Source organism: Anomaloglossus baeobatrachus, chromosome 2, assembly GCF_048569485.1.
Source record: "Anomaloglossus baeobatrachus isolate aAnoBae1 chromosome 2, aAnoBae1.hap1, whole genome shotgun sequence".
In the NCBI taxonomy this organism is placed as follows: Eukaryota; Metazoa; Chordata; class Amphibia; order Anura; family Aromobatidae; genus Anomaloglossus; species Anomaloglossus baeobatrachus.
In genome coordinates, this window is record NC_134354.1 from 219,630,131 (window position 1) to 219,656,857 (window position 26,727).

Consider the following 26,727-nt stretch of genomic DNA (forward strand, 5'->3'; position numbering starts at 1 on the left):
AATGAGGTTACAAAACCAATTTAGTGCTTTAGTAAGTCAGTAAAAAGTAGTTAGGAGTGTTCAAATCAAGAAATTGATAAGGGTGCCCATACTTTTGCACTGGTCACATTTTCTTTAAATGCGGATTGCACATTTTCTGTTAGTACAATAAACCTCATTTCAATCCAGAAATATTACTCAGTCCATCAGTTATTAGATATATGAAACTGAAATAGCTGTTGCAAAAACCCAAATTGTTATAAAGAAAAAAGGTTAACATTAATAGGGGTGCCCAAACTTTTTCATATGACTATAACAATACTAGTATGCTGACCTGTTCATTCCACAGACCAGGACAGCTCACCAGCAGGGTTTGGACAAACACAGTACCACAGAGTCCAAAATACCTTGCATGTCTTGCAAGTAGGGAAAAAATGGAATGGTCTCACCCAATAAGATAGCGGTCCATCCACTTCCAATCTATAGGATCCTCATAACCTCCTGGGCGTCCCAATGGTCCTTTAATGGACTTATCAAATGGTCCCCTTAACTAGGATTGAGGTCCTGATGTCCCTGTTCTCCCAACGCGTTTCTTACATAGGTAATCGTCAGGGGAGTCTATATCAGGTGTCGGTCCTTACACATAAGGACTGGACAGGACATGCTGTAAATATAAACAAACAACATAAGGTACTTATAATAAAGGATCAGCTTACCAGGCAAACCGCTAGGAAACATGCCAGCAGGGACTCACCGGACGGCAGCAGCGGGGCTTCAAAACATTGTGCACCGCTACACCGCGCCCGCCATCTTTTAAATCCTTGCTGAGCCGCCCACGTGTGATGCCGCACCAGTGCTGACCCTCCCATACTTCCATGTCGCACTGTGGAACGCATGCTTGGAGCGCACACGTCACAAATTGTCGAGGTGGTGACTGGAACAAGAAGATCCTTCAGCGGGAGCCTGAATGGATCTTTAGGCTGAGAACCGTCACTCCTCTTGGTCTTAATGAAACCCTTTCTTTTGCACCCTTTTTGTGATCTTAGGACAGTGCTAGTTAGAAGGGTTAGTCGTCGCACGAGCAGGGGCGCCACTCACCGTCTGTCTTAGGGTGCCAACCTCCACGGGTAGGTAGGGTCTAGTATTCATATAGCTAGTGCTAGTGGTGGAGGTGTAGGTAGTTTCTTTTTTCTTTTCCCCTTAACTTCTCACTTCCCGTACTCTGGCCGATCCATGTTCTATGGTCCTGTTTCTCCAGTGGCCCCTCCTCTTCTTCTAATCCCCGGTTTATGCCCAGTTCTTATATTGTCTATCCCCCTCTTTTGCTGAATTTGATGTCCTCCTATTGAGTCTCTGAGCCTAGTTTGCCTGCCATATATCTGGTATTTGGTGTGAGTGGTGGTTCCTTCTACCACCCAAACCTCTTGGCTCAAAGGCTTTTTGAGCAGTTGCAGCCCTGTACGCAGTGTTTACTGTATGAGGCGGGCACTGCACTATGCCCGACATTGAATAATTAAAGTCCTCCTGCATTATATGAGGGGGAGTGACGCTTTTGCATCACTCGCTGACTTTTTTTCGTTTCAGCGGGTTCTGCGCATGCGCCGGCTATGTCACAATTTGTGACGTGTGCGCTCCAAGCATGCATTCCACGGTGCGACCCGGAAGTATGGGAGGGTCAGCACTGATGCGGCGTCATATGTGGGCCACTCAGCAAGGATTTAAAAGATGGAGGGCGCGGTGTAGCGGTGCGCAGTGTTTTGAAGCCCCGCTGCTGCCGTCCGGTGAGTCCCTGCTGGCATGTTTCCTAGCGGTTTACCTGGTAAGCTGATCCTTTATTATAAGTACCTTATGTTGTTTGTTTATATTTACAGCATGTCCTGTCCAGTCCTTATGTGTAAGGACCGACACCTGATATAGACTCCCCTGACGATTACCTATGTAAGAAATGCGTTGGGAGAACAGGTACATCAGGACCTCAATCCTAGTTAAGGGGACCATTTGATAATTCTATTAAAGGACCATTGGGATGCCCAGGAGGTTATGAGGATCCTATAGATTGGAAGTGGATAGACCGCTATCTTATTGGGTAAGACCATTCCATTTTTTCCTACTTGCAATACAGGGTATTTTGGACTCTGTGATACTGTGTTTGTCCAAACCCTGCTGGTGAGCTGTCCTGGTCTGTGGAATGAACAGGTCAGCATACTAGTATTGTTATCTTTACAGGCGCAGTCCTGGCCTTTATTTGGAACCCCTTACACATGCTAAAGGGGATTTGTTGTGTTTTTGGTGTTTTTAAGATAACTTCTGTGAAGTAAGGATCTCCTGCTTCCTTTTAAGGAAATCTATTAAAAGTTATATTTTATCATTAAATTATCATTTTGCTGTTCTGTTGTTTACGATACTCTGAGTGGGGTACATTACCAGTGGCTATTTATACCTCAGGGGGTCTCCAAATGCAACATGGCGTCCGCTAATAATTCCAACCAATTTTGCTGTGACATGGCGCTCCTTCTCTTCTGAGCCCCGCCGTGCACCCAAACAATTGATTTCCACCACATATGAGGTATCTGTGTACTCAGGAGAAATTGCACAATACGTTTTATGGTGCATTTTTTTCCTGATACCCTTGTGAAAAAAATAGCTACCTGTTTGAAAAAACAATTTCGTAGTAAAAAAAATAAAATTATTTTCACGGCTGAACATTACAAACTTTTGTGAAGCCTTCAGGGGTTCAAAGTGCTCACTAAACAGCTAGATAAATTCCATGAGGGGTCTAGTTTCCAAAATGGGGTCACTTGTGTGGGAGCTCCATTGTTTAGGCACCTCAGGGGGTCTTCAAACCCGACATGGCGTCCGCTTATGAGTGCAGCTAATTTTGCACTCAAAAATTCAAATGGCGCTCCTTGCCTTCCGAGTCCTGCTGTGTGCCCAAACATTTGATTTCCACCACATATGCGTACTCAGGAGAAAATGGACAATACATTTTATGGTGCATTTTTTCCTGATACCCTTGTGAAAAAAAAGCTACCTAGTTGAAGCAACAGTTTTGTGGTAAATAAATTTTTTTTTCTTTTCACGGCTCAACGTTATAAACTTCTGTGAAGCTCCCAGGGGTTCAAAGTGCAGATCAAACATCTAGAAAAATTATTTGAGGACTCTAGTTTCCAAAATGGGGTCACTTGTGGGGGAGCTCCATTGTTTAGGCACCTCAAGGGGTCTTCAAACCCGACATGGTGTCCGCTAATGAGTGCAGCTAATTTTGCACTCAAAAATTCAAATGGTGCACCTTGCCTTCCGAGCCCTGCCGGACATTTGATTTCCACCACATGTAAGGTATCTGCGTACTCAGGAGAAAATGCACGATACATTTTATGGTGCATTTTTTCTGATAGCCTTGTGAAAATGCTAAATTTTATGGCTAAGGTAACATTTTTGTGTAAAAAAAAAAAAAAAAAGTAAAATTTTGATTTTTTTTTTTCCCTTCTACATTGCTTTGGTTGCTTTGAAGGTCCTAAAGGGTTAATAAACTTCTTGGATGTGGTTTTGAGCAGAGTGAGGGGTGCAGATTTTAGAATGGGGTCACTTTTGGGTATTTTCTGTCGCCTAGGTTTCTGAAATCACTCCAAATGTGATGTGGTACCTAAAACATTTTTTTTTTGTAAATTTTGTTGGAAAAATGAGAAATTGCTGATGAACTTTTAACCCTTCTAACTTCCTACTGGAAAAAAATGTTGTTTCAAAAATTGCGGTGGTGTAAAACAGACAAGTGGGAAATGTTATTTAGTAACTATTTTGTGTGACATATCTCTCAGATTTATGGGCATAAAATTTCAAATTTTGAAAATTGCGAAATTTTCGCCAAATTTCCGAAATTTTTACAAATAAACGCAAAACATATCGGCCTAAATTTACCACTGACATGAAGTACAATATGTCACGAAAAAACAATGTCAGAATCGCCAGGATCCGTTGAAGCATTCCAGAGTTATAACCTGTGAAAGTGACACTGGTAAAAATTGCAAAAAATGACCGGGTTTTTAAGGTGAAAACAGGCTGGGGGCTGAAGGGGTTAAGGAAAAAAATGAAAATTTATCTTTTTTCACACAAAAATGTTACTTTAGCCATAAAATTTGTATTTTCACAAGGGTATTAGAAAAAAATGCAACATAAAATTTATTATGCTATTTCTCCTGAGTGCGCCGATAACTCATATGTAGTAGAAATCAAGTGTTTGGGCACATGGCAGGGCTCGGAAGAGAAGGAGCACCATTTGAATTTTGAAAGCAAAATTAGCTGGAATCATTAGGGAAAGTCATGTCACATTTGTAGACCCCCTGTGGTGCCTAAACAGTGGAGCTCCTCCACAAGTGACCTCATTTTGGAAACTTGACCCCTCAATAAATTTATCTAGCTGTTTGGTGAGCACCTTGAGCCCCCATAGGCTTCACAGAAGTTTATAATGTTGAGCCTTAAAAATAAAAAAAAACATGTTTAGCACAAACTGTTACTTCAACCAGGTAGCTTTTTTTCACAAGAGTATCAGGAAAAAATGCACCATAAAATGTATTGTGCAATTTCTCCTGAGTACCTCATATGTGGCAGAAATCAACTGTTTGGGTGCACGGCAGGGCTTGGAAGGAAATGAACGCCATTTGAATTTTTGAAAGCAAAATTAGCTGTTATCATTTGCGGATTCCATGTTGCGTTTGGACTGTGACCAAACAGTGGAGCTCCCCCACAAGTGATCCAATTTTGGAAACTAGGCCCTTCAAGATATTTATCTAGATGGTTGGTGAGCACCTTGAACCCCTGTGTCTTCACACAATTTTATAACGTTGAGCTGTGGAAATGAAAAAAATACATTTTAACCACAAAAATGTTGCATTAACGCTAAATTGTTAAAATTCACTAGGATAACAGGCGATAATGAACCAGTTTGTTGTACAATTTCTCCTGAGTACGCCAGTACCCCATATTTGGTCGAAAACTACTTTTGAGGTACAGTACAAAGTTAAGAAGAGAAGGAGCGCCATATTGGAGTACAGCTTTAGTTGGAATGGTTTGCGGGTGCCATGTCACATTGGCAGAGCCCCTGAAGTGCCAGAAAAGCAGAAACACCCGAAAAGTGACCCCATTTTACAAACTGCACCCCTCAATGAATTCATGCAGGGATGCAGTGCGCATATTGGCACTATAGATGTGTCCCAAAATTTTATACTATTGAGTGGTGAACAAAAAATAATTACATTTTTACCACTGAAATGTTGTTTTAACCCCAGATTTCCAATTTTCACATTGGAATAGGTAAAAAAAAGGCCCCATAATGTTACACAATTTCTCCTTAATGTGGCTATACCCCATATGCTGTTTGGCCACATTGCAGGGCTTGGGAGGGAAGGAGTGCTACCGTATTTTTCGGACTATAATGGTAATGATCCTCCTGCCGTGTGTGTGTGTGTGTGTGTGTGTGTGTGTGTGTGTGTGTGTGTGTGTGTGTATGTATGTATGTATGTATGTATGTATGTATGTATGTATGTATGTATGTATGTATGTATATGTATATATATATATATATATATATATATATATATATATATATATATATATATATATATATTATATATATATATGTGTGTGTCCCTCATCCTGGTATAGCCCGATCATGGTATATACTCCCATCCTGCTATATACGCCATCATCCTGCTTATATACGCCATCGTCCTGCTCATATACGCCATCGTCCTGCTCATATCATCGTGTTCATATACCCCATCATCCTGCTATATGCCATCATTCTGCTCATATACCCCATCATCCTGCTCATATACCCCATCATCCTGCTCATATACCCCATCATCCTGCTCATATACCCCCATCCTGCGGCACACAAAAAAAATAAACAAACGTTTACACACACCTTTCCTCGCTCCACGCAGCGTCGCTCCTCCTCCCGTCTGTGCTGGTAGCGCTGTGTGGAGCCGGCCACAATCCCTGCAGCATTGCGATGTCCTCCTGTCTGTGCCGGCGGCACGGCTGTGTGGGCACGTGCGCACAGCGATGACGTCATCGATGTGAGCACAGCTAGTCTCCACACCGCGCGGCCGGCAGACAGGAGGAGATCGCGGTGCTGCAGTGGAATGGTGAGTACACTGATTCACTGCACCCAGTGATGATGATGTGCGGGAGAGCAGTGAATATAGCTGCACATGATCACTCCAGGCTGTAGTTGCCAGGGGTGATCATGCGGGCAGGCTGTTTATATGCACGCATCCCCCGCCCATCACCCCGCCCACCTGTCTTTGCTGGCTTCAGCGCTGAGAGATGGGCGGGATGATGGGCGTGCATATGTAATGAGCGGGCTCACGTGGTCACAGCAGGCGTTGCTGCAGCTTGCTCGTGCCTCGATGACCCACTCCACCGCAGCACCCTCATACCTATATTCAGACCATAAGACGCACCCCCCACTTTCCCCCAACATTTGGGAGGAAAAAAGTGCGTCTTATAGTCCGAAAAATATGGTATTTGATTCTTGTAGCACAGAGTTTCCAAGTATAGTTTGGGGTAACCAGTTGCAGAGCCCCAAAGTGTCAAAATAACAGAAACCCCCTCAAGTGACCACATTTTGTAAATTACACCCCTCTGGGAATTCATCTATGGGTGTAGGGATGATCGTCTCTGGAAAACACCCATGGTGTCAAACGCAGTGAATGTTACAGAATTAAATGAAAATAAACCCTTGTAGTGCCCAGTACATTGTAGTGCTAATACATTGTGCCGAGCTCGTGCTTCTGGAAACCTGTACCCCATAACTTAAGTGGCATCTCCTCACTACAATAATGCCAAACATGTGGACACTAACTGTGGTTTAGGCACATTTTGGGGATCAGAAGAGAGAGGGGTATTTGAAGTGAAGAGGATTTCTTTTTTTGGGGGGGTGGGGGGAGCCAAATAGTTTAAGGGGTTGTCCCCTACTCGAACAACACCTTCTAAATTACTATCTTCCCTTAAGTAAAATAATAACACATGTACTCATCTTCGGTGCTGTCACCATTTCATTGGTATCAGCACTGGCTTTCCCAGGGCTCATGTGACGTTATGTCACATGATCCCTGCAGCCAAACAGCTCTCCTTTCAGTGTTCCCTACTTAAGAGATAACTGACATCCAGGGGATTTGAGAGCTACGCTGTCATAGTAGCCTCTTGGTGAGGTTATTCACGGGGTCAGGGTCTCTTCTATCATCAGAAGCCTTAGGCTATGTGCACACACTGCGTTTTTTTGTGACCAGAAAGATGGAGTTTTTTGCGTTTTTGGCAGAAAAAAAAGCACAAAAACGCACTTGCGGTAAAAACGCATCCAAAAAAATGCATGTGTTTTTGTGCATTTTTTGCTGCATTTTACTGCGTTTTAGTTGCTGCGTTTTTTTTTCAAATGCATTGCACGGGTCAAAAACGCTGCCAAAAACGCAGAAATAATTGACATGTTGCATCTTTGTGGTCACCACAAAAACGCACCTAAATCAAAACTGCACTGTGCGGAGAGCAAAAATGAAAACTAATAGACTTTGCTGGGGAAGCAAAGTCATGCAGTTTTTAGACCAAAAATGCACCCAAAAGCGAAAAACGCAGCATGCGCACAGAGCCTTACACATTAAACATGTTTTTATTTTGGCAGTCGCAGAGTTAATATCAGTTGTCAGTGCTAGCTGCAAGCTTATTAACTCTGCCCAAGTGATTGCTCTGATGACCACTTCTGGCCTGAATAAAAACTCTTTGCTTCCTGCCAAAGGATGCTGGTTATTCAGTTCAGTCTGGAGCTGTGAGGAGCTGTGAGGAGCTGTGAGGAGCTGTGAGGAGCTGTGAGGAGCTGTGAGGAGCTGTGAGGAGCTGTGAGGAGCTGTGAGGAGCTGTGAGGAGCTGTGAGGAGCTGTGAGGAGCTGTGAGGAGCTGTTGTGTTGGAGTGTGTGAAGGTAGCTTGTTTTACTTTCTCCTTTCTATGTTTTCTCTCCCTGTACACTTTTTGGAGCACAGATTTTCCAAGAATAGTTTGTGGACTCCATTTACCGAGCCCCTAAGTGCCAGAACAGAAGAAACCCCCCTCCAATGAACAGATTTTGAAAATTATACCCCTCTGAGAATTAATCTATTTGTGTAGTGACTATTTAGTCTCCAAAAAATACCCATGATGTCAAATACAGTGAATGTTGCAGAATTAAAAATTGCAAATAAGTCCTTGTTGTGCCAAGTACATTCTAGTGCCCGTACATTGTGCTTTTGTAAACCTGCACTCTGTACATTTTAAGTGGGCTCTCCTCACTACAACAATGCCAAACATTTGGACGCTAACTGTGGTTTAGACACATTGTGCGGCTCAGAAGAGAGGGAGGCATTTCGATTTGGGAGTGCATGTTTTACTGGATTTCTTTTTTTGAAGGGTACGGCCATAGCGTTTTTCCAGAGTCGTTGTGCTACCAGTAACGTGGAAACCCCCTATAGTTAGGTTAACTGATGACGGACCTGAGTGGGGACTTGTGTTTTTGTAGGTTGAGTTGAATGCTATTTGATGGCGAATTTGGTATGGAACATTTTGAATCAGTTCACATTTATCTTGTGCTCTATGCTGAGCCCTTACATTGGGGTTTCCATCAACCGCTCCGAAATACGTGATTATTCACTGGTAATACCAGTGAATTGAAGAAGGTCAATAAATTGACCGAAACGTCTTCACAACTGGATTAAAAATCTAAAATAAATATTATCTGTTTTGTTTTTTTTTTTTTTAATTTTTTTTTTTTTTTCCTTTCCTATTGGAGTGCCTGGTTTTACTGATTAGCATCAGGGACTCGTCAGAGTTCCCAATGAACCCGTGAAGTCACCCTCCTGATACCCACTGTAGCGCAGGGGTCATCAAGATGTTATCAGAGTTCATTGGGAACTCCAATGACCTCCTGGACATCACTACACACACAAACTGCTTGCTTTGTGAATATTCACCTGTCTCGCGATGCTGCTCTCGGCGGTGCTGTACCCAGCGCTGTCCTCTCAATGCTCCGGCTTCCAGCTCCTCACTGCGGTGAATATTCTACGAGTATATTGAGCGGCGGTCAGGATCGGGAGGCAGCAGAGCCGAAGAAAACAGCGCTGGATACAGGTAAATATAAAAAATCTTTTTATGTAAAACACCCGTGTTTTCTCCGGTCCGTGTGAAACTTATGCAAACACGGATGTTACACATATGACATACGCGTGACACACGTATGACAATACCATGTGTGTGACTTGTACCTGATTAAACACGAACATCTGAAACCGGCCTCAGTGTGATTTGTGGAGAAGCTTTGGCTGTCATTATACCAATGAAGAGGGCTCTGGGTGTCACTACTGTGTAATTAAGCAGCTGGATGTGGCTCATGACCCACTCTCAGGGCTGACTCTGGCTCTCAAGGTTATAAAGATTGGGGATCACTGTCATAAAGTAACACTGGTGAGAATTGAAAAATTGGCCTGGTCAAGAAAGTGAAAACCGGCTCGGGAGTGAAGGGGTTAATGTGACCTAATTCACCTTGCGCTGCAATATAGTAATGGCACAAAGTCAAGGTCGAGCCCCAGCCTAATTGTTAATTTTGTCAAGGAAGCAAGATATTTTCAAACTCAATTAAATGCATGCACACTCATACTTGCAGTTAGTGCCTTTACAACAAAGTCTTTATTTAAATGCCCGCCTATACCAATGCAACTCTGTGACTTTTGTATTAACATCAACTCTCTTGTCACATGAAAGTAATGCGTAATAATGCCGCACAACAATATTACAGTACCTGATTGCCCTATACTAGAACATTTACGCTAATAGACTAAATGATTGTTGATTTTGTATAAAGAAAATTTTATTTTTCTGATGAGGTTACAGAACATGAAAAATAAGTTTGATACTGCTTACAGACAAAAGGAACAGAGATGTCTAATCTATCTATTTTATGGAGAATACTGGTCAGCATACTATTGCATGTCAGAGCTATTTAGTTTATTACTATTATCTTGAACAGTAGAGGGAAAAAAAAACAACTTTGCAGATGTGAATTGCAGAGTTTCTTTTAAGTTTGGGTTCATCAGTTTTAAATTAGCTGTGTATATTTTTAGAACCCAGAATCAGTTAATCAGCTGTATTCCAAGCTGCACAGAGAAGTTGAAAAAATTAAAAAGTGGAAATCCAATGTAGAGTTTGAAATACAAGAGAGAGAAATAAAAGTACAGGAAAAAAGAAATATTATAGGTGCCCAGAAGAAAATCATAAAAGATTTACAGGTAAGTAAATGCTGTTAAACACATTGTCATAATAAATATTTAACCCTGTCATGACATGGCAATTTTCTATTTTTTTTTTTCATTTTTGTTTTTTCCTCCCCTTCCAAAAGCTATACATTATTTTTTTTTTTTTTTTTTTTTTTCCGTCCACTTAGCCAGTTTGTTTTTTGCAGGACGAGTTGTACTTTTGAATAGCACCAGTCATTCCACCACATAGTGTACTGGTAAATGGCAAAAAAATTCTAAGTGCGTTAAAATTGCAAAAAAAAGTACAATTCCAAATTGATTATTTAAAATTTTTTACCATGTTCAATATACGGTTAAACTGAGCTGACATTATGATTATCCAAGTCAGTACGATTATATAGATACCAAACGTATACTTTTTTTCATTGAAGTGGTGAATAAAAAGTGGAAATGTATTAAAAATAAATAAGTAAATAAAAATGTTCCTTCTTTTTCTGAGATTCGTAATGTTTTTATTTTCCAGGTGATGATGCTGTGTGAGAGATTATATTTTGTGCGCTGAGCTGATGCTTTTATAGATATCATTTTGGGGTAGATACAATGTTTTCATCACCTATTATTGCATTTGTACTGCAATGTACTAGAAAATGAAAAACATAAAAATCAAGTGCAGTGAAATTGCAAAAAAAGTACAATTCCACAATAATTTTTTTTTATTTACCATGGTCATTATATGGTCAACTTGAGTGGGGAGTATGATTCTCTAGGTCAGTACAAGTAAATGTATAGTTTTGTTTTTTGTTTTTTTTATTGTATTATATAGTGATTATTTTTTAAAAAATAATTGCCATTTTCTAAGAACCATAACGTTCTCATTTTTCGGGATCTGGGACTGTGTGATATTTTTTTGAGCCCTGGGTTGACGTTTATACTGCTTGCAAAAGTGTGTTTTTGTTTTTTTTTTTTTTTTTTTTTTTCTTTCTTTCTTTTCCAATGGGGTAAAAGGGGTGTGATTTGAAATTGTGGTTTGTTTTTTTTCTATTTTTTTTTTTTCCAAATTTTTATAAACTTTATTTTTTTCATTCATTGTATTTACTGGTCCCCTGAGGGGACTTGAAGCTGCGATCGTACGATCACTTGTGCTGTACAGAGAAGTGCATCATCACTGCTCTGTACAGCAGGAATGAGGACTTCCTAAGAAAATCAGCACACAGTCTGCACTCATGGATCCAGCGGTGGCTACGGGTAACCTCAGTGACAGCTCAGCTGATCGCGCTACTCACCTCAGTTGCTGCGTGGAGCTGAGCGGAGCAGCGGTGAGTAGCGCGATCAGCTGAGCGGTCACTGAGGTTACCCGCGGCCACCGCTGGATCCAGTGACAGCGGGTAACCTCAGTGACAGCTCAGCCGATCGCGCGGCTGTCTTCATTAGCTGCGTGAGCTGACAGGAGCTGCGGTGTCTTCTGCTGCTCCTGTCACCTGCATGCAGCTGAGCTGGAAGTGACGCTGGAGGTCCGTAGATTACGCCGGACATGTAGGGCTTTTTGGGGCTGATTAAATTGGTGATGAGGGAATTTGTTTGTGTTTTTTATTTCTAATAAATGATTTTTTTCAGTTGTGTATTTATTTACTGTAATTTACAGATTAATCATGGAAGGTATCTCGGGGAGACGCCTGACGTGATTAATCTAGGACTTATTGGCAGCTATGGACTGCCAATAACTCCTTATTACCCCGAGTTTCCAACGCACCAGGGCAAATCGGGAAGAGCCGCGTACAGTCCCAGAACTGTCGCATATAATGTATGCGGCAATTCTGGGCGGCTGCTGACTGATATTGTTAGGCTGGGGGGCTCCCCATAACACGGCGCTCCCCATCCTGAGAATACCAGCCTTCAGCCGTATGGCTTTATCTGGTTGGTATTAAATTTGAGGGGAACCACACGCCATTTTTTTAAATTATTTATTTATTTCTATACTCCATAGTGACACGCCCACCGGCTGCTGTGATTAGGTGCAGTGAGACACCTGTCACTCAGCGTGGGGGCGTGTCTCAAAGCAACCAATCATAGGCGCCTGTGGGCGGGGAAAGTAGGGAATACGAAATTGTTTAATGAGCGGCCGGCTTTTTTTAAAATAGTAAAAGCCGCCGCAGCAGTGTGAATGCCGTGCAGCGCCGCATCGGGGATCGGTGAGTAAGAGAGGAGGGGAAAATGACCGACAGACTGTGAGAGAGGGACAGAGATAGTGACGGACCGACAGAGAGAGAATAGAGACCGAGAGGGAGAGACCGACTGACAGAGAATAGTGATTGACAGATATTGTGACACATCACTCGTTTCCAGTGTTTTAAGTCCCCTTTACACAATGAGACTTTCTAGCGATCATGCTGCACAGCGGGAAACAAAGGACCAAGGAATGGTCCTGAACGATTTGTAGCGATCAGCAACTTCACAGCAGGGGCCAGGTCGCTGATGTGTTTCACACACTGCAATGTCGCTGTGGAGGTCGCTATTACGTCACAAAACCGGTGACGTTACAGCGATGTCGTTTGCAATGTTGCAGTGTGTAAAGCCACCTTAATGCAATGATTGCTTTCATCTAATTACGAATCTCATGCCTCACCTTCTGTGTACATTAAACTGACAAGCAAGAAAATATCTAATAAAATACAATAATGATAACAACAATGAGATTTGATCAACACTTTGTGCTAGAAAAAGTCATCTTTCCATAGAGCCGTGGACTGCGCTCTACATCCATTGGTTCAATAGTCTCTAGTTCACAACCAGCTCCTCACAATTGTATTTAATAGTCAAATCATATTATCAATTGTGCCATACAAAGCAATGCATTAGCACTGGTATGTATAGCGAAAATCAAAATCTCCTATTTACTCCAGCTACAGGCTGGCTTTCACAGTAGATTCATAATGACAGGCATGGGAGTTATCAGCATACCCTTTGCTGTCATGACAACTCATCTGTGCTAGGTGATCAAGCCACAGCTGATCCAATTAGCATGTGGATTGATGGACCCCCCCCCCCCCCGTCGGTGAATGCTAAATTCTGCTGTCAGAGATTTACAATTTCATTTAACAGGTTAACAACCATGGGCAGAGCTCCATTATACTCACAGCATTTAACAGGTTATAAGGCTAATTGCTTTTTTTTTTTTTTTTATACGCTGCGTTTTTCTGCGGTTTTTTTATGCTAAAAACACACAAACGCATTTGCGGCAAAAATGCAGCAGTAAAAACGTGTTTACCGCGTTTCGGTGGGTTTTTACTGCGTTTTGCTGCGTTTTTTCCAATGCATTGCATGGGTGGATAACGCAGTAAAACGCTGAAAAGAATTGACATGACCATTTTTTTTCCAGCTCAAAAACGCAGTTAAAAAAAAAAAAGCTTTGTGCGAACAGCAAAAATGAAAACTCATAGACTTTGCTGGGGAAGCAAATTCATGCAGTTTTGAGCCCAAAAAACGCCCCAAAACGCCGCAAAAAAAAAGCACTGTGCGCACATAGCTTAACAACCCTGGGCAAACCTCAACTCCACCTGTGACTGTTAAAGGCACATGATGGCTGATTAAATGTTTTTGATGGCTGAGCCCGCATTAAAGGCAGGTACACAGCATATTACATAGTTAGGCCTCTTTCACACGTCAATGAAAACCACACACGTTTTTCACTGACGTGATAAAGGTGCATATGTTTCTCCGTGTGCCATGATTTTGGCACACGTGTGATCTCTGTGTGCTATCCTTGATAATAGACAGAGATCTGCTACTTATACTCACCTATTCACGCCACTGCTCTCCATGGTGCTAAAGTCACCTGCAATGCTGTGTCCAGCTGCCACTGTCTACTCTCTGCTGTTACTTCTGAGTTGGTGGTCCAGTGCATATGAATGACCATAATTAGCCAGCCTGGAAGCAAGAGACAGCAGCGGCTGAAGAGAGCGTAGCTGGAGACGAGTGAATTTTAAAAGCTTTTTATTTTAAATGTACGTATTTTTCTGGTACGTGTTTTATGGATCACACCACTGTGTGGTCCGTGGAACATCAGTGATGGCAGAAAAAAACTGACTTGTCTCCGTGCGGAACAAACAGATACGCGTGCACGCTGCACGGAAATACGTTAGTGAGAAATCATTGATGTGTGCGCAGACCCATTGATTTTAATGGGTCTGCGTATATCCTTTATTCTGGTACGTATAAAAACAGCAACATATGTACCAGAGTCACTGACTTGTAAAAGCGGCCTTACATAGGTTGAAAAAGACCTAGGTCCATCAAGTTCAACCTTCCTCCTCCAATTAAATAGTTTTTCCACTAAATCATCTATAACCGACAATGTTATGTGTACAGAGGAAATCATCCAGCCCTTTTTTAAAAGGTGTTATAGTATCTGCCATTACTACCTATCCCGGTAGGACATTCCAAACTGTGACAGCTCTGTGAAGAACCCTTTCTTATTTAGCTGCCCGAATTTACTTTCTTCCACCTACAGTGAGTGCCCACTGGTCCTTAGTATTGTCTTTGGAAGGAATAAGGATGCTTTCACATCAGCGTTTTTTTGACCGGATACTGCGGATTGTACGTGCAACGCATGCAACCGCAGTTGTTATTTTACCAGATCCTTCTGCAGCGGGACACAGAATTTATCAGCCGGCACTAGAGTCAGCTGAACTCCTGATCTCACAGCCCGCACACGCTGCAATGGATGCAGGTTAACAGCAGTCTGGTGGTGCCGGTGATAGTTGAATTTTTCTCAGTCTCTGAACCTAGCTTGGAGTTTTGTCCTTCCCTGTTTTCCTGTGCAAGACCTCTGCAGATAAGTTTGCAAGCTTTTGCTTTGCTTCCTGGTTTACACCTTAGGGTGTTTGTTTTTTTTCTTTTGGTTTGGAATCTGTTTTTTTGCAGGTGAAGATTTGCTTTTGTAGTTTGGTGAGCATAGGGGGTTCCCCCTTTGCTAGTTCTTTTGCAAGAAAAGGGAGATTCTCCCTGTCATACTTGATTATTTGCACTTTTGTATTTTTGTGTTCTTTTTGGTATTTTGTTCTCCCATTAGTTACAAGAGTACCTGATATAGTAGGGGTGAGGTCGTTCGACCTCCAGGGCCATTTTTACTATCAGGAGATTGGTATTTTTCTGCAGAGTGTTGTACTGACCACAAGCAGTTTCTTTTTCTTTCCTTTTGTATTTAGGTAGTCGGACCTCGCCTTTGCTAAATCTATTTTTCCTATCTGTGTATCGTGTTTTCCTATATCACCGTAATCTTTATATGTTGGGGGCTGGCTATTCCTTTGAGGACTTTTCTGAGGCAAGTAAGATTTCCTCATTTCTATCTGTGAGGTGTAGCTAGTTCCTCCGGCTGTGACGTGGCGTCTAGGTGTTTAGGAACGCTCCATGGCTACTTCTAGTGTGGTCTGATAGGGGATTGCGGTCATAGGTTCCAACTACTCTTGTTTTTCTTGGTGTTTTTCTACTAATGGGATTTTTTTGTAATCTTACACGGTTTCCGGATCACAACACTAAGGGTAACCCAAGCAGCTACTGGCTGCTAACCCCCATTGCTTGGTGTTACCTTCACTGACAATGGAAAATCCAGGAAAGCCCTTTTTTTTTTTTCTTTGATTTTTTTTTGCCCAAAAACTAAAACTAAAAATGACGTGGGCTTCGCCATATTTTTGTATGCCAGCCAGGTACAGCAGGCAGGTACAGGCTGCCCCCAACCCCCAGCTACCTATTTATACCCTGCTGGAAACCAAAAATATAGGGAAGCCCTTTTTTAAATTATTCATGAATTTCATGAAATAATTAAAAAAAAAAAAAAACGATGTGGGCTTTGTCCAATGTTTGTGTCTAGGCATCTGAGGATTGGAATCCGCAGCGCAGGTTGGCATAGGCTTTATGGCCCGTCCGTTGCAAATTGCAGTCCGCTCCTTCAGTGGCCCTGGTGCCAGGTGGCACACTGGGTAATAAGTAGAGCTGAGCGAACCGGCCGTGGTTCGGCTCGAGTTCGGTTCGTCGAACGGAGGTCTCGTTCGAGTTCAGTTCTGCAAACGCTCGACGAACCGAACTTGAACCAATAGGATATAATGGGAGGCAATCACAAACACATAAAAACGCATTATAAATGTACACATACAGTTAATAAACATTGCCATAACACTTACCGGTCCCCGCGATCCCTCCTGCACTCTGTCTCCTGCCGCTATTCCATCCGATGATTGCTGAATCCTCCCGGTGACCAGCACTGCCACAAGTGATGCAGGACCTATCGTGACGTCAAAATAGCCATGTGACCAGTCACGTGGCTATTATCTCATTGGCTACAGACTGGTCACATGACTATGACGCGTCATGTAGGACCTGTCATTGCACTCTCCGGTACACGGTGCACATTTGTGTATCGTCGTGTACCGGCGACATGCTCTAGCACACGGTCGACTCCCCGTTCCGTTGGGGACCGGCTGAAACATCCGGTCATTAACGGAGATCACCGTTGCCATAGCAACGCAGTTAGCGGTGACGTCATCGCTAACCGCGGCTCCGGGAGCACCGTTGCTATGGTAACGCGTCTGTCAGCGTTACCGCTGTTACCGCTCACAGCCAGCACCACTGATCACTCATGGAGTGAAGGCTGCATGCTGCTTCCTGTGCAGCGTCTTCCCCCATGCAGCAGTGATGGAGCAGAGCTGCATTTGTTGAACGAGAAAGAAGACCATGGATCGTGGAGGGCTGACAGGGGGTAATAAAGATGGAGTCTCTAATGTGTCTGTGTATTTATTTCTATTAAAGTATTTTTTCTCTGTGTGGTGTCTTTTTTTTAACCCTTTATTGGAGATTCTTAATGGCCGGGTCAAACGTGCCTGACATTAAGAATCTCTGGCTTAATACTAGCTAGTAAAACAAAGCTAGTATTAACTCATTATTACCCAACAAGCCACCCGGCTTCAGGGCTGTTGGAAGAGTTGGATACAGCGCCAGATGATGGCGCTTCTATGAAAGCGCCATTTTCTGGGGCGACTGCGGACTGCAATTCACAGCAGAGGCGCCCAGAAACCTCGGGCTAACCTGTGCTGCGGATTCCAATCCCCAGCTGCCTAGTTGTACCCGGCTGGACACAAAAATGGGGCGAAGCCCACGTCATTTGTTTTTTAATTATTTCATGAAATAAGTGAAATAATTAAAAAAAAACGGGCTTCCCTATATTTTTGGTTCCCAGCCGGGTACAAATAGGCAACTGGGGGTTGGAGGCAGCCCGTGGCTGCCTGCTGTACCTGGCTAGCATACAAAAATATGGCGAAGCCCACGTCATTTTTTTTGGTGGGCAAAAAACTTCTGCATACAGTCCTGGATGGAGTATGCTGAGCCTTGTAGTTCTGCAGCTGCTGTCTGCTCTTCTCCATACAGACAGACAGCAGCTGCAGAACTACAAGGCTCAGCATACTCCATCCAGGACTGTATGCAGAAGTTTTTTGCCCACCAAAAAAAATGACGTGGGCTTCGCCATATTTTTGTATGCTAGCCAGGTACAGCAGGCAGCCACGGGCTGCCTCCAACCCCCAGTTGCCTATTTGTACGCGGCTGGGAACCAAAAATAAAGGGAAGCCCTTTTTTTATTATTTCATGAATTTCATGAAATAATTAGAAAACAAATGACGTAGGCTTCGCCCCATTTTTGTGTCCAGCCAGGTACAACTAGGCAGCTGGGGATTGGAATCCGCAGCACAGGTTGGCCTGAGCTTTCTTGGCCCCACTGCTGCGAATTGCAGTCTGCACGCTCCTCAGAAAATGGCACTTTCATAGAAGCGCCATCTTCTGGCGCTGTATCCAACTCTTCCAGCACCTGCCTGCTATACCTGGCTAGCATACAAAAATATGGCGAAGCTCACGTCCTTTTTTTTGTAGTTTTTTGGCAAAAAAAATAAAAATTGCTTCCCTGGATTTTCCATTGCCAGTGATGGTAACACCAAGCAGTGGGGGTTAGCAGCCAGTAGCTGCTTGGATTACCCTTAGCTAGCAATACAAAAAATGCAGCGGGAGCCCATATATATTTTTTTTAATTATTTATTTAAATAACTAAAAACAAAATGGGCTTCCCTGTATTTTGATTGCTGGACATCACAGTGCTGTAAAAATAAATCTTTAAAAAAATGACGTAGCGCTCCGCGGTATTTTTGATTCTCAGCGCAGATAAAGCAGACAGCTATGGGTTGCCACCCCCATCTGCCTGCCGTTACCTTGGTTGGCAATCAAAATACAGGGAAGCCCATTAATTTTTTCTATTTAAAAAATAGTTAAAAAAAAAAAAAATGACGTTGGGTCCCCCCATTTTTGATAGCCAGCTAGGGTAAAGCAGACGGCTGTAGCCTGAAAACCACAGCTGGCAGCTTTACCGTGGTTGGGGATCCAATGTGGAGGTGCCCCCAGGCTCTTTTTTTTATAATTATTTTATAAATATTAATAATTACACAAAAAAGTAGGGTCCCCCCCCAAATTGGATCACCAGCCAAGGTAAAGCGGACAGCTGTGGTCTGATATTCTCAGGGTGGGAAGGTCCATAGTTATTGGGCCTTCACAGCCTAATAATAGCAGGCCGCAGGCACCCCAGACGTGGCGCATCCACTAGTTGCGCCAATCCTGGCGCTTCACCCCAGCTCATCCCGTGCCCTGGTGCAGTGGCAAACGGGGTAATAAATCGGGTTGATACTAGCTGTAAAGTCACCTGAGATCAACCCAGCAGTTTGTGATGTCATGGCGTCTATTAGATACCCAACATCATAAACTGTCAGTACTAACAAAAAAAAAAAAAAAAATCGACAAAAGAAATTTATTTGAAAAAACAGTCCCCAAAACATTTCCTCTTTCACCAATTTATTGTAAGAAAAAAAATAAAGGGGTTCCACGACGACTCTGGACCGTCTAGAATATGGGGGGGAGACACTCAGGGAACGTATCCCCCATTTTCTAGGAGTGTAGACCCTTCATGTGAGGTGTGTGGGTGCAATGAATCTGCACTCACTCTCCCCGGGTCCACAGCAGCAGAGTCCATGTCATAATGGTTGCTACCAAAGCTGCAATGCCCTGCTCATGAGGTAAGGGCATGCCTAATCAGGAGAACTATTCTACATTTCCAAATATTGGTATTTGCTGATATTATTGTTATTCCACCTACTATATATTGGGGATAGGATCTTGGAGATGGAATACCCCTTTAAGTCCAGTTATCCAGCTGAATGAATACTTAACAACAGAGCTCGCTATTTAGATGTGTTTTCTTGTGGCGTATAACGGACTCTCATGTTTGGTAGTCATTCAGCAGGGCAACTATAAAAGCAAATCCCTCCATTTGGAAATGTAGTATATAGCTCTCCTGATCAATTATGTTCCTTACCTCATGAGCAGGGCATTGCAGTAATAATAATAATAATTTATTCATTTATATAGCGTTATTAATTCCATAGCGCTGTATGTCTTTGGAGGAAACCGGAGTACCCGGAGGAAACCCACGCAAACACGGGGAGAACATACAAACTCCTTGCAGATGGTGTCCTTGGTGAGAATTGAACCCAGGACCTCAGCGCTGCAAGACTGCAGTGCTAACCACTGAGCCACCGTGCCGCCCATTTAGCTTACAGATACAGAACCACCACTCACTGTGTCTGAACACAGGAAGCTGAGCTGACAGCTGCTCTGTGCATGCGGCAGCGTCTATTGTGAAGGAGAGGGCCGTGGGGGGATCAACGCTGCACAGGTACCGTGGGACACCGGGGAACACTGGTGGGTTTATAGGGGGTGACCTGGCAGGGCCTAGGGAGGAGTTTTCTGTCGCATGTGTCATGGCACATGTGACAGAAATCAGAGGAGTAGGGTGAATGCGGCCGGCGCGCTGCTGTGCGTGCGGCCATCTTGGATTTCTGGGAGGGCATCAGGGGGCGCACTTTGGCGACACCCGGGGACCGGAGGCGACCGGGGAGGAGATTTATCATGTTTGTTCATGCCAGATGGGAGATAAATAATTTTTTACCGGCGCTGTCATTTACTGTAACGTGATCATCGGTGTACGGTGTATACCTGTGATCACGTGAGCGGGGACCGGAAAAACCGTCCTGAATCATGATCTCCAGGGTCTCAGCTAGCCCTGAAACCGCTGAGATTTTCTGACGCTGGGGGGCGCTATTCACTTATTTCTGCCTGCTGTTTATAAACGGCAGATCAGAATAAGGCTACATTAACACGACTGATCCATTTTTGCGGTCTGCAAAAAACAGTCCGTTTTTTTTCACGGGTGCATCCGTGTGGCATCCGTTTCCGTTCCGTAGACGGTCCGTATATCATCTGTTTGTCATCCGTGTGCCTTCTGTTTTTTTTTTTGTGTACTGCAAAAAAACTGAAGGAGGGTAAATACATAAATTTACCCAGGATCCATAGCTTCATCCTACATGAGGCGGTCACATGTTCACTCCAGTTCCATTTTCTACTGCTTTTCACAGCGTAGAGCGCTCTGGTGATTTTCTTGTGCTTGTGCACTTCATTTCAGTCTTTTCTGTCATTATAATGGCAGAAAAACACATAATGTCCCACTCTCCTGCATTTTGTAATTTTGCACCCTTTGGTGCCTTTCATGTGGCACTAATGGGTGCTTAGCCTTGTATTTAGCCAAAAAAATGAAAAAAAAAATGACGTAGGGTTCCCCCTATTTTTGTAGCCAGCTAGGGTAAAGCAGACGGCTGCAGCCTGCAGACCACAGCTGGCAACCTCACCTTGGCTGGTAATCCAAAACTGAGGGCACCCCACGCTGTTATTTTAAATTAAATAAATAATTTAAAAAAAAACCACGTAGGGGTCCCCCCAAAATTGGATCACCAGCCAAGGTAAAGCAGACAGCTGGGGTCTGATATTCTCAGACTAGGGAGGTCCATGGTTATTGGACTCTACCCAGCCTTCGCCCCAGCTCATCCCGCGCCCTGGTGCGGTGGCAAACTGGTTAATATATGGGGTTAATACCAGATGTGTAATGTCACCTGGCATCAAGCCCTGGGGTTGGTGAGGTCAGGCGTCTATCAGATACCTGACATCACCAACCCAGTCAGTAATAAAAAAAAATAGACGACAAACACATTTTTATTTGAAAAAATACTCCCCAATACATTCCCTCTTTAATCAATTTATTAGAAAGAAAAACAAATCCAGGTCTGGTGTAATCCAAGGGGTTGCCATGACGATCCACACTGTCCCAGTCAATGAAAAGCAGGATGTTCCCCATTGGCTGGGAGAGCAGTGCAGTGACCTGAGCTAACATCAATGGGTCAGCCCAGGTCAGTGCAGGGGATGACAAGTGCTGCTGTCAGCGAGGTACATTACCTGTGCTGATCTCCTGCACTGCTGACAGCACCTGTCACTGAGTTCAATGACCGCCGCCTTCACAGCCAAGTATCGCGAGCGGCCCGTGACGTCACCGCTACTCAGTCTCGGGTCGGAAGCGAGAGAAGGTGATGTGACAAGCGGCGGCCATGGAGGACAGTGACGCTGAGGTCGGGACTTCATCAACGCAAGTAAGCAGAGCGGGACCATGTGTGCAGAGTGCAGGTGGGCGGAGCCATGTGTGCTGGCGTCGGAGTGCGAAGTGGGTGGCGCTGAGGACGTCAGTGTCGTGGACTGCTTGGCTGGGGACAGGTGAGTGTGAGTGTGTGTGTGTACATGCTGCGTGCAGGAGGGGGCGGAGTGAGCTGAGCGGGGAAGTGTGGGCTTCCTGCACGTAACTAGGATAAACATTGGGTTACTAACCAAAGCGCTTTGCTTGGATACCTGATGTTTATCTTGGTTACCAGCTTCTGGCAGGCTGCCAGCGATGGCTCCTGCACACTGTAGCTGTAAAAAGCCCTGCTTTTTGTTGCTAGAACCGTTCTCGAACGTATTTAGAACTATCGAGCTTTAGCAAAAAGCTCGAGTTCTAGTTCGATCTAGAACAGCCCCCAAAATCACTCGAACAGCGAACTGGAGAACCTCGAACCGCGAACCGCGCTCAACTCTAGTAATAAGTGGTTAATACCAGCTTTGTTTTATCAGCTGGTATAAAGGCCGAGATTCTTAATGTCAGGCCAAGTTTGACCCGGCCATTAAGAATCTCCAATGAAGGGTTAAAAAAAAAACACCACACAGAGAAAAATACTTTATTCGAAATAAATACAGACACACTTAGGGACTCCATCTTTATTGCTTTCTCTCACGACTCCACGATCCTGGTCTTATTTCTTCTGTCTTCTTCAACCGATGCAGCTCTGCTATGTCACAAAGCACGGGGGAGGAACTACTCTCTGGGCATGCTCAGTACAGATAACAGGATCCTGCTTATCAGAAGCGGTGACTTCCGGTAGAGAAGGATCCAGCGCTCATTGAACTACATTGGAGGTACCGCCGCAATGCATCGGATCCAGTGAGGTGCGGTATTTTGACCGAGGTAAAAAACGCAACAAGTAGCATTTTTGAAACACAGTAAAATACTGCTAAACAACGGATCCAGTGTATGCCGCACGCAATCGCATGTGATCGCATATTGCCGCGATTCCATTGCAAATGTGTTGAAATGACAATGCATTTGTAAAGGATCCGGTCATATACAGTTTGCGTTTTTTTGCCGACCAGCAAAAAAACGCTGATGTGAAAGCACCCTTAGTCAGGTGCCAGTCCTTTGTATTGATCACACGTATTAAAACATATAAATGAGATCTCCTCTGAGACAATGTTTTTCTAAGGTAAACAAGCCCAACTTTTCTAACCTCAGTGTCATGAATTACTCCTGGCTCAGCTACAGCTGAGCCTTTTTTAGTTTCATGTCTCTGATACAGGTCACGTTGGGGATTAATCCTTCCTGCCTCGTTCTGGAGGTCAGGTCACTATATTATGGCACTGCATCTCTAGAACTACGCCAGTGATATTTCCGGCTTTGCTACATTCTGCTTGTTAGTGACCCGTTGTCTGCCCTGCCCCCTCCTGACCTCCGTTTTTACCTGACCTGTTGTTGACCTCTGTTCTCTGTTCCTGTCTTGTTACTGTCTCTCCCGCTGTTTCCCTTCAGTTCCCTGCTCGTCTTCTTACCTTGATTCCGTTCCTGTCTTCTTCCCATTTTTCCCCGCTTCTGAGTAATGACTTCCCGGTTACCGACTCCTTGATTCCACCTGACTACGTTTTGACTTTGCCCCTGTGTATTTACTAGATTTCATGTTGTGATCCGGCATCCTGAAGATTCTACTGCCATCTGGTGGGCTTGACTAGTATTATCTCTGCTAAGGAATACTCTGCTCACACGTTTTCTCCACTCTACTGCCCTCTAGTGGTTTACCTGCTAACTACCTTCAGGTAGTTTAGGAATCTTCTCTGTATCACATTACTGCGCTGTACTGCTTTGGGACATCTTAGAGTACAGTGTAACATTCTCATCACATGAGAGGCCTTCCATCCCTCGTAATAATGTAGTTGCCTGCCTGCCTTTGAACTGACTCTAACTTATGAATATCCTTTCTAAAATGTGGAGCCCAAACTTGGATCCCATGTTCTAGCGATTTATAGAGTGGTAACAATACGTTGGGATTGAAGGATCTAATCTCTTTTTATATACCCTATAATCTTGTTTGCTTTTGCAGCCACTGCTTGACACTGAGTACTGCTGCTCAGCTTACTTGTACCCAGAATACCCAAGTCCTTCTCCTGTTCTGTAATCCCGAGTTTACTTCCATTTAATCTACAGTTGTGCTCAAAGGTTTACATACCCGGCAGAATTTTTGCTTTCTAGGCCTTTTTTCAGAGAATATGAATTATAGCACAAAAACTTTTTTTTTCCCACTCATGGCTAGTGGTTGGGTGAAACCATTATGAATGCACGTTTTATTAATAATTCATTAAAATCCAAAAAACAAAAAATCATGTGCCCCGTCGTATGCGAACCTGCTCCTGGGTTGGTGGGAGGAAAATACCATTTTCGCCGATGAATCCCCCTGGTGGGTCCCATTGATCCATTTCTGGGGCAGATTCATCGACGACATTTTTATAGTTTTGTCTGGCAGCAGGGACGAATTCAGAGACTTTGTGAGCTGTATAAACTCTAACGAGATAGGTCTTTCCTTTACGAGTGAGATTCATGAGTGTATTTTCCTTCCTAGACATCTCCTTTTCCATCGATGAATGTGGTACCCTCGTGTCCAAAACATACCGTAAGCCCACTTCCACTAATAGCCTCCTGAGGTGGGACAGTTTCCATCCTCTCCCCCTCAGCAAGGGCATACCGAAGGGATAATACCTGCGTATTAGACGCAATTGTTCCCAAGAGCAAGACTTCTTTGCTCAGGCTAGAGATCCACGAAGTGGGTTTCATCAAAAAGGATACCCTGACACGGTGTTACGAGGTGCCTTTAGCGATACCCTGATGCGCACGAGAGATTCCCTTTTGCAACATAAGTCTAAATCTAATGAAAGGGAACCAATCAGAATGACACTTTTGATGCACAGGCAGACCAGGTACGCATGATCTTTAAAAAACATTGGTATATCCTGCTCGCCGATCCGGATCTCAAAGACGTACTTACTCCCTATCCTTCCATCACCTATAGGAAAGGGGCATCCTTGAGGGACCAACTTGTGCACAGCCAATACACAAGGCCAACTCCACCAGGGACCTGGTTGGTCCGAAAACCTTTTAGGCTGTTTCCGCTGCGGCAGTTGTAATTATTGCAGCTGGGTGACAGTGACGAAGTCCTTCTCGAGTGTTATAACGGGCCGGCATTACGAGATTAGGGACTTTGCCAACTGCAAGTCTAGCGGCGTCGTGTATATGGCAACGTGCGGATGTCCCTTAAATTACGTAGGGGAAACTATAAGAAAGTTGAGGAGACGAATCGGGGAGTACATAGGTGACATCAGGCACAGTAGGGACACACCACTAGCGAGGCATGTTTGGGAGAGTCATGGAGGTAATGACAGTTCCATGACTTTTGTCATTTTGGAGGTCATTCGTCCCAATCCGAGGGGGGGCGACTTTGATAAGAGAGTTTTGCAGAAGGAGTGCCAATGGATTTTTCGCCTGAGATCTCAGGCACCATTGGGCTTAAATGAAAGGCTCTCCTATTCTCCGTTTCTTTGAGAATTTTCTGTCTGCCCTTCCACAAATAATTTTTGCGTCTTTTCTGTCTTTTGTTATCAGGGATGTGGACACACCTAAGTCCAACATGAACCTGCTTCCGGTTATCGACTCGGAGTTATAGAGTCACGGTTTTGAGCTCTGGGATTTCCCATGATCTCCTATATATATCATGCTGGTAGTGGGAGTATATATGGTCACTGTAATGTCCCTTGTTGATTTCCCTTTATCTGCCTGGTACCTTATGTAATGAAGGAGGATTTTTGCAAAAATATCCCTCCAAAAATGGGTGTTGTGGCCTCTAATTACCTGTTATCTTGATTAGTTGGCTTTGTATACACTTAGGGGCATTTATCATTTTTTTTTTGCCCGTTTTTAATGATATTTTTAATGATATCTGTAAGTGTGGCACACCCTACTTGTACCTGTTTCAGCAGCTTCCCTGTGTGGGTAACTTGAACCTACAGGTGAAGTCTGCTGTTTACCCTGTGTTCATGCAGGAAAGTATGTGTCAGGCCGTTACTGTGGGCTGGCTGACGTCATCCTTATGCTTATTTTGCTCTTGGCCCTCTAGCGGCCGATGGCGTTATTGCAGCCCTTTGTATATGCATTGGGAATGAATGGTCCTACTGCGCATGCGCGGGCCGGCTGAATTACTAGTGATGACTGCTTGATCTGTGACGCCGGATCCACGCATGCGCAGTGTAATTTCGGTCGCTCCAGTGCTTGGAATGTCTCTGGGCATGCGCAGTGGTGTTCCGGGGACATTGTAGCCCTAGGCCTTTATTGGCCAGGGTTTTGTGATCATATCCTAGCGCTACCATATAAAATTCCACTAATTTCCAATGAAGCTGCCTATAGCCATGATTTACCACATACAGGATCTGCTGTCTCCCAAAGCCTCCTGAGGAACCTTCAATGGGAAAGGAGAAACGCGTAGAGGCAAGGCAGGGATGAGGACCTGCTTTTTCAGGGAAGTAAACTATCATTATTTCCCTTCTCTGTCTTATATTTAATATCTACCTGAGGTTCATTGCACCCCAATAAGACATTGGTTATGTGTGGTATTAAGTACCTGGTCTTGTTCTGATTGAGAGGGGACCCTGGTAGCTCCCTTTGGGATACTTATGATTTTTGATCCAAAGGATTATTATATGAGCTAATTGTTGCAGATATCTTATATTATCATTAATGGTTGTATATTATAATACCAAGAGTCAGGCTTAAAATACATATTGGTGTACTGTACCCCATTACATTGTTCTTTGGGTGCGACAACTTCCTTTCCCTTTATTCCACCTTATCTTGTAGTATTGTCCCTGATTTTAGGGTGAGGA

General features: G+C 43.8%; 1 protein-coding gene across 3 annotated transcripts in view; it reads left to right on the forward strand.

Moving 5' to 3' along the window:
* SYCP1 (synaptonemal complex protein 1) overlaps positions 1-26,727 on the forward strand; it is an 811,750-nt gene that overhangs the window by 66,313 nt on the left and 718,710 nt on the right. For 2 of the 3 annotated variants that reach the window (XM_075335624.1, XM_075335625.1), the window contains exon 5: positions 10,120-10,284. The exons of the other annotated variant lie outside the window; for it this stretch is intronic. In XM_075335624.1, coding sequence (XP_075191739.1) covers positions 10,120-10,284 — 165 coding nt within the window. The remainder of the gene's footprint in view (positions 1-10,119; positions 10,285-26,727) is intronic. 3 annotated transcript variants of the gene reach the window in all.